Source organism: Oenanthe melanoleuca, chromosome 1A (assembly GCF_029582105.1).
Source record: "Oenanthe melanoleuca isolate GR-GAL-2019-014 chromosome 1A, OMel1.0, whole genome shotgun sequence".
NCBI lineage: Eukaryota > Metazoa > Chordata > Aves > Passeriformes > Muscicapidae > Oenanthe > Oenanthe melanoleuca.
Genome location: NC_079334.1, coordinates 66478458 through 66486969, shown reverse-complemented (window position 1 = coordinate 66486969; position 8512 = coordinate 66478458). Strand labels below are relative to the sequence as shown.

Genomic DNA, 8512 nt, shown 5'->3' with positions numbered 1-8512 from the left:
GTATTCAATGGTTGTAAAAATCATTGGGTGCCACATCATTTAGTGTACAAGAGCTTACAATAAAACTCAATTGCTGCATTGCAGAATTGCAAGTTCATGTCTTATATAAACCACAAGTTACTTCTCACTGAAATTTCTAGCAGCCACCAGTAATGTCTCAGTGCCAGGAACATCCTTGCAATTCACCAAGCTGAAATCTGAGGATGCCATAACACCCACACAAGATGTCAATATCAGTCACCAGTTATTCTCCTGTGAATGGGCATGAACAAAGTGGTTCAGGGTGCCAACAGCTCATACAAGATACCCCCATGGCTCCAGCAACAAGAATTGTAACTTTGATTTCCTCAGTCTTGATCCTTTAGGGGTGGGGGCCTGTGCAAAAAAGAGTTCAAAGGGTTCTGTGCCTTCAGACTCATGTGGGATTGCCCCACATTAACCTGGGAGGGTTGACTCTGTGTCATGCAGCACTGTGGAGTTGGGGACACTCTGGGGGTCTCTGATGCTTTATGGCCCCTTCTAATGATGTCACCACTGTTGGACCCTGCTTTGTTATGTCAGTTGGGCCTCATCAGAAAGGAGGAATTTGCCCCAGCTCTGCCACATCTGCTTCTTCTTGGCCTTCTCCCTCATTCTGGCTAAACCCTTCCTTGTTTAAGATATCAGTCCCAGGTTAACAGACACAAAAGGAACACATGACTCAACCAGTTTGCTTAAAAAAACTAAGGTCTAACACACTTCTCTGCATAGTTCTGGTTGTAACCATCACCTCATCATTCTCTAATTCCTGAACTTTTGAAATGGAATAAAATGTGTCCAGTTTAGTTTGAGTCAATGAATGATCATAGAATTACAGAACATTTTGAGTTGGATAAGACCTAAAGAACCAGCTAGTTCCATGCTCTCTCATGGACATGGAACCCTTCCACTATCCCAGGTTTCTCCAAACCACAGCAAACGTGTCCATGGACATATCCAGGATGGGGCAGTCTCAGCTTTTGTGGGCAACCTCTGCTGGGGCTTCACCATGCCCACAGTACCAAATATCTTCCCAATATCCAATCTATACCTACATCAGTCCAGTTCAACCCATTCCACCTTGTTCTAATATCTTGTTTTTCTCCAGCAAGGAGCCACACCCCCCACAGCTGCTCCCTCACTCCCCAGACACCAGGATCAGGGAGAGAACTGGAAGGATAAATGATGGAAAACTCATGGGTGGAGATTAAGACAGTGTAAGAGGGAAAGCAAAACTGTGCACAAAAGCAAAGCACATTCAAGGAATTCTTTGCCCATTCCCATGGACAGAAAGGTGTTCAGCCACCTCCAGGAAAGCAGGGCCCCATCCCACCTGACAGTTACCTGGGAAGACAAAACCCACCACTGCAAATGTGCCCTCCTTCTTCCTTCTTCCCCTCACTTTATATACTCAGCATGATGTCACCTGGTCTGGAAGATCCCTCAGGTCACTCAGGGTCACCTGTCCTGGCTCCGTCTCCTCACAACATCCCAAGTACTCCCAGCCGCCAGGCCAGCCTGACAGAAAAAAATTGAGAATACCATTTGGCTCTGTGAAATATCTGCTCAGCAATTACAAAAAACATCTCTGTGTTATCAACTGTGTTTGCAGCAGAAACAGACCCAATTCCTGCCACTGTCAAGAAATTAACTTTGAACCCAGCACATCTCTCAACTGCCTGCCCTTGTCCAAAGTCTGTCTCCAGCTCTCCTGTAGACTCCTAAAGCCCTGGCAGGAGCTCTGAGCTATCCCCAGAGCCTTCTCCTTCCCAGGCTGCAGGGATGAAGCTGTTACAAAGCCATGGCCATCAGGCAAGAGAATATTTGTTGCCTGGCCATAGGAATGATGTTATGTGAGGCTGCACAAGAGCAGCCTGTGAGTGTCTGAGTGTCCTCAGAGACAGGCCAGTCCACCTCATGTCACCAGAGATGTTCTGTAGGGAACAGAAACACATGGAGGTGCTGGAGCAGCAGCAGCTGCAGCTGGTGGGATTGATGAAATGATCAAGGAAGTCACCAGACCCTGATAACTGATGCTGACATACCATGCTGCAAGTCAGTAAATTTCATAGAAATGCTGAGGAAACCATTACAAACAACTGTCAACCTATTTCATGGTGGGTATTAACGAACTCCCCTAAATAAAAAAAGAATACTTCTCTTTTCTGCAGAATCCCCTGTTTATAAAAGGGGGCAAAATTGTGACTGGGTATATATTGCAGTGGCAGTGCTGAGGATTCAAACTGTCCTTTCTCCAGGGAGAAGACTGAAGGAACTCTTCAGCTGCCTCTTCTGAGACTCTGCTTCAAGGTAAGCTCCTGCTCTTTCCTCACCATTCACTCCAATATTCAAAGCATTTCCCTGAGCTTTGCACTAAATGTATATCTAGGCAAAGCCCAGGCTGGAATTGCAGAGCTCAAAGGAGCAATCAGAGCTTATCTATGCACTGAATTTTGCAGCACTTTAATATTCCCTTTCAATCAGGAGGGCAAGGATAGAAGGAAGGATTTGGGAAAGAAACTCAAGCCAGCTCACCTGAAAATGGATATCAAACTGTTGAATAAGAAGTGGAGGCGGGGGGGGATGATTTTATTGAGCACCAAAACTCCAGCCGTGACTTTGCAAGAGTTTACTAGAGAAGCACATGTGACTGAACTAGCAAATTCACTCTGCACCCTGTTTGGGAAATAAAACAACCCTGTCTCTTCGTGGAGACCATGTAAACCCTGCCAGGCTGGGACTGCACCGTAGGAATTTGAGAGTCCTCTGCAACTTTGTGTGCGAGCAGAGTCCTGTGCCACTCTTTCTCCTTGAGCGTTTTTACCTATATATTTATTAGGTTAGATATTAAGTTTGTTAGATAAATTTAAATCTCATTTTGTGGGTAATCCGAAAAAATGTCTCAGACACTTCTCAGCTTGATTTGGGCAGATAGGGCTGTGATCTGCAGAGTACTCTAAGTCACCACCTGTGGATCATGGTCTCCGTTTCCAGCTCATTGGTCACCATGTTCCTGGTGCAGGGCTTGAAAAGGGAAAAAGGAGCAGATGTCTTGGGTCACAGCAGGGTTGTCTGTAGCTCTACATGCTAAATGCAATGGAAATGGATAGATGAGGATCAGGGAGAAGGATAAGAAAAGAGCAAATGTGCAAGGTGATTTGGCCAGCCTTTAGCAGCCCTCAACTCAGACCCTACCCAGCCAAAGGTGAGCTTTGTGCTTTAGGGGCTGTGGCAGCTTTCTCTCCCAGGAACCCTTGAACTGCCTGTCCTACCTGCCTTATTCCAAATGTTGATGATAATAAATCACTGCACTGAGTGTCTGGCAATGCAAATGGGAGCATCCCTGCTATCCCAAACCTGTGCTGCCTCTGTTAGGACACAAAGCCCCTGGCTTGATTGCTGAATGCCAGGGGGCTTTTCAGCAGTTTTCTCATAAAGGAGTGATCTTACTGACTGTTGAGAATCACCTCAGCACTGAGAAAGATAAAATGGGACATCTGGCTGTCCAAGAAATTTCTGCAATGGTGCCTTTGACAGAACAGGAAAATCCATTGTCAAAGCTGAAGATGGGCAGCAGCAGGACAGGAAGAGCTGCCCCCTCTCAGTGCTTGCATTGCAGCAGCCATTGTGCTGATAAGATAGAGGTGTTATCCCCTGTGCTTGCTGCTACCATCTGCTTGGGCCCTTCATTTTCTCTCTCCATGTGTCTGCAAATTCAGAGTCTGGGGTTGGATAACGTGGAAATGCAAGGTGAGCAGCAGGACAGCCATTGCCCAATGTCAGCTGAGAGGCAGCACCCCAAGTGCATCATTTGGGTTCAGGATTGGGTCTGACTGGAGGGGCTGTGTGTCTGTGAGAAGCTGGATGGGGCCAGAGACATGTAGGAAGTGCAGCACTGCTGTTCTTGCCCTGCCCAATGCCCCATGAGATGAAAGCCCAGCTCAGCATTGCAGGGGGCTGAGCAGAGTCCGTGCCCAGCTGCAGGTGTCTGCTGTGGGGAGGTGCCTAGAGCAGGAGGGAGGTGGGGAAAGGTGACCTTGTGCCAGGGCTGTGCTTCAGTTGCAAGAGAACTTTGCTGTGATAGATGATTGCAGTCGTGGTGCCTTTGCCTCCTTCCTCACCCAGGGTGACTTCTCCCAGTGCTACCTCCTCCTCTGGGCACCTAAACCCTGGTTTAGGTTTCACCCTTATTGCCCTCGTGGATTTCCCATATCCAGCAGACAGAAATTACTCCTTTCCTGCTCCCTCATAATCCCCTCCTCTGCCAGCTCTCTGCTTCTGCACAAAAACCCTCCAGGCCATGCCCAGCTGTGTCCAAGCTGAGTGTCCCTCTGCATTTGCCTTGCAGGGGAGCAAGAGCCCTTCACTGAAATCCTCCCACCATGCTGGGGCTGCTGCTGCTGCAGGTGTTGGCGAGCTGCCTCTGCCTGGGACACAGCGAGGTGGTGAAGACCTTTAAAACTGCATGTACTAAGTTTTTCTATGAAAAGACCCTCCCGAGTGACATCCTGCGTCCAAGAAATGCAGCCAGGATCTGCCAGGTCTATGATAACCAGTATCGCTTTGCCACCCTGTATGACAAAACTCGCAGAATTCCAGTGTACTCTGCTTATATCTACAGGCCTGGAAATGGAGAGAGATATGAATCATGGTTTGTTGAGCCCCAGGTGAGTGTCTCTCTTACAGTACATCACCCTCCACTCACTCAGACATGAACAACAGCATTTAAATTACCACTTCTATATCTTAACACCCCACTACTCACATGCAAATGGACACACTGGATGGGAATTTCCTCCTTTTATTTCAAACACCTGCACCACGTGGTTCCTCTGATGCATCTGTGACACCAGCAGGAGGATGAGATGAATCATATCCCAAAGGTGCCCAGTTTTCTCCCTTGACCTGACAGCAACAGCAAATCCAATTAATTTGCATTACATTTCAAAGTTAAATGATTCCCCTCCCTGTGCCCTGCTCTGGTGGGGGACCAAGTGATGGGGAAAAGGCACCCAAGAGAGGCTAAACTTGAGGGACCAACAGTCCTGCTGGGATCTGATCCCCACTTTGCCCTGAGCTGTTCTGCACCCCAGATAGAGCTTATCTGCTCCCAGGGAAGAGTCAAACAGGGTTTGTGAGGGGTGGGAGAGAAGTGAGGAGAAACTCAGGAGGGGGTGAGATGGCCCAGGGACAAAGCCTTGGGGGAAAAGGCACTGGAGATGAGAGGGTCAGCTTAACTGTGGAGGGATGTCTGGAGTGATGTTTGAGGCAGTGAAAAGTGAGGAGCATCAGTGTCAGTGCAGTCAGAAGGGTGTGATCTCCATGCATGGGCAGTGACCCCTGAGCACCTTTGGCTCAGGCTTGCTCCAGAAGGATCCAGCAGACAGAATGAACTTCAAGCTATGGAGAACTCCCAAATGTCCTTCAGACCTCCAGGAAGACAGGCCAGGCCAATTAAGGAATAGAAGAAGAGTAAATTCAGGACCTTTTGCATGGGCAGAGTAGGGGGAGAATTTTGGGTGAAAATGTAGAAGATCATAATGTCCTGTTCCAGAGGAAGGCTAAATATGCTTCCCTTCAGATAACAAGAACCTGTTTGAATAATGAAAACAATAATCATTTGCACTTGTTACTTACTTTAACATTAGCAAATTAATCTGATTTTGCACCACTGCAGCCTCCTCATTCTCTCCTTTTGGAGAATCATAGTGTGGTTTGTGTTGAAGGAACATTAAATATAATCCAATCCAAAGCCTCTGTAGGCTCTAGGGCATTTGCCATCTGGCCAGCATGCTCCAAACCCATCTCTGTCCTTTTCTTCCTAGAATGTAGGCACTGGATACCTGGAAACTTTTGATTTGTAAACTTTCTCCAGAGGCTTTTTTGGAGTACTGATGAAGTTTCCCCAGGACTCTTTTGGGATTAAATGCTCTTCTCAGAGGCTGATCATTTGTGACTTCTTTTGAGTGATGTTGCAGAAAATGCCCCCTGGCCCAGATCATTTCTCAGACACATTCTTAGCACAACTGTAACAGATTCCATTTACATTGAGATCTTTTTGCTTCCTGAGCAAAAATGTTCATCCTTGAACAAAGTGTAGCCCTCGCAGGAAAGCCTCAGCTACAGGACTGATTTTCTGTCACATCTCCCTGGGTATGGAGTTAGAGGAGGCAACCTCTGGTGTTCCAGGACTGGGCTACACCTGCAGCAACCACAGACAAAATCACAGAGTCATAGTGTGGCATGAGGGCATCCAGGGAGAGCCCTGGGCAGATTTTGGCTCAGGAGACAGGAGGAAAGGGAAACAGATTTGGAATGGAAGGTGTCTCACCTAAGTCAACTTTCAATCCTAGGTGTGGGAAATGCTCCTTTTCTCATGCAACCACTCGTGCTCCCAGCACAGGCTTCAGGCTGGATGACAAAGGTCACAAGTCAAAATGAGAGCAGTCACATTCTGAGCTGCTTTCTCTATAAAGCTTTTGTGTTCATGCAGGATGGGCATGTCTATGATTTCTCTCTGATTCATCCATTTTTCTACAGTGAGATGACAAAAATGGGTTTTGACAATCAGAGACATCTGCTCCAGGGTAATCTTTTTCATTACATGCATCCTCAGTACTGACACCTTTTCCTCTTCTTGCTCTGTCAAGCTGATAAAAAAAAAATATCGTAAGGCTATGGATACAGAGGATTCCATCATAGAAACATACGGGATCACTTCAGAGGATATTGGCGAGAATCAGGCTATTGACAAAGACTACAGTGGTGCTACAGGTTTTGACCGCGGTCACTTGTGTCCCAGTCACCACCAAAGTGACTACAATGGCAGGTGGGCTACATTCACCCTCACCAACATTGTGCCCCAGAATAGCACACTCAACCAGAATGCCTGGAGAATCTACGAGGAAGAAACAATGGCCGAGAAAACCCGGGGCTGTGACACCACCTATGTCATCACGGGTGCTGTACCTGGGAACACCAACATCTCCAATGGGAGGGTTAATGTACCCAGCCACATCTGGTCAGCTGCCTGCTGCCTGGAGGGTACAAATCCCACGAGGGCTTGGGGGGCCATTGCTGACAACGACAAGAATGAGGTGAAGGAGCTCAACCTGGAGAGGCTGGAGAACAAGTTGTCTGAGCTCTATGGGGGGAGAGATGTTACTCTGTTCAACAAAGCTTGTCCCCGGCGAAAAGCCTCACATCCTTGATGGAAAAGGCTCAGGAGATTTTCCCACATGTCACAGAATCACAGAATCACTGAATGGGTTGGTTTTGATGGGACATTAAAGCCTGCAAGATCATCTCATTTTGACCTGCCTGCCATGGGCAGGGACACCTTCCACTACCCCAGCTTGTTCCAAGCCCTCCCCAGCCTGGCCTTCAATGCTTCCAGGGATGGGGCAGTCAAAACAGCTCAGGGTAACTTTTGCTCATAGCACAGGCTGCCCCCAGGAATTTACTTCTTTAGAATATCCCATCTAACCCTGCTCTCCGTCACTGGGCAACCAATCCCTCTTGTGCTGTCACTCCATACCCTTGTCCAAAGACCCTCTCCAGCTCTCTTAGACATCCTGTAGGTACTGCACTCTCTGGAGTCTTCTCCAGGCTGAACATGCCCAGCTCTCTCAGCCTCTCTCCAGAGCAGACGTGCTCCAGCCCTCAGAGCACCTTCATGGCCTGCACTGGACTCCACTCCAACAGCTTTGTATCCTTCTTGTGCTCTGGGCCCCAGAGCTGGAGGCAGCACTGCAGCTGGGCTCTCAGCACAGCACAGCACAGCAGAGGGGGACAAATGTCCTGTGCAGCTTCTGTGCTGCTTCCTCCTCTGTATGTTTCCAGCTCTGTCCCTCAGGGCACCTCCTGCTCTGCCCAAAGGCACAAAGCCGTGGGCAGAGCCTCCAGCTGCTTTGCTTTGCTGCCCATCTCAGGAGAGAGCTCTCAGGGACGAGTCCTCTCCTCCTTAGCTGTCCCTGACAGTGTGCAGCTGACTTGTCCCTCACCTCCTTAGCAAGGCCAAGGCACCAGGGCACCTCAGGCTGCCCAGACACCTTGTCTGGACATCTCCATGTCTGCACATAGCCAAAGCCCAACAATGATCCTGGACAACCTGCTCCAGCTCATCCTGCTTGAGCCTGGAGTGTGGACTAGGAGATCTTGAGAAGTCCCTGCAAAACCCAACAATTCAGTGATTATGTGATCCTGGGACATGCTTTTGTTTGCTTGCTTTTGAAAGTGCACCTTGAGAGCAGCACCTGTTGTATCAGACAGGCAGCCTTTGGCATCAGATACATAGAAAGCTTAGAGCAGCCAAAGCTAAACTCCTTTGATTTACCCCTTGGATACCTTTCATCTCAGTTCTGCTTCTGAAACTTTTCTGCAGCCATATGGGAAGTTGGTCTGAGGAATTTTATTCAGTGGTTGTAAAAGATCATTGGCTGCCAAATCATTTAGTGTACAAGAGCTTACAATAAAAGTTATTTGCTGCATTGCT

General features: G+C 48.1%; 1 protein-coding gene across 1 annotated transcript; it reads left to right on the top strand.

Moving 5' to 3' along the window:
- The first annotated feature begins 2258 nt into the window (after window positions 1-2258).
- On the top strand, window positions 2259-7503 carry LOC130265013 (endonuclease domain-containing 1 protein-like). The gene is made up of 3 exons (XM_056513753.1): window positions 2259-2328; window positions 4367-4685; window positions 6669-7503. The coding sequence occupies exons 2-3, from the start codon at window positions 4401-4403 to the stop codon at window positions 7227-7229; spliced, it is 846 nt and encodes a 281-aa protein (XP_056369728.1). The 5' UTR covers window positions 2259-2328; window positions 4367-4400; the 3' UTR covers window positions 7230-7503.
- The last annotated feature ends 1009 nt before the right edge of the window (window positions 7504-8512 follow it).

Coding starts and splice junctions, on each gene's coding strand:
- LOC130265013 (XM_056513753.1), top strand. CDS start 4,401: ATGCTGGGGCTGCTGCTGCTGCAGGTGTTGGCGAGCTGCCTCTGCCTG. Junction 4,686..6,668: donor CATGGTTTGTTGAGCCCCAG/GTGAGTGTCTCT, acceptor TGCTCTGTCAAG/CTGATAAAAAAAAAATATCG.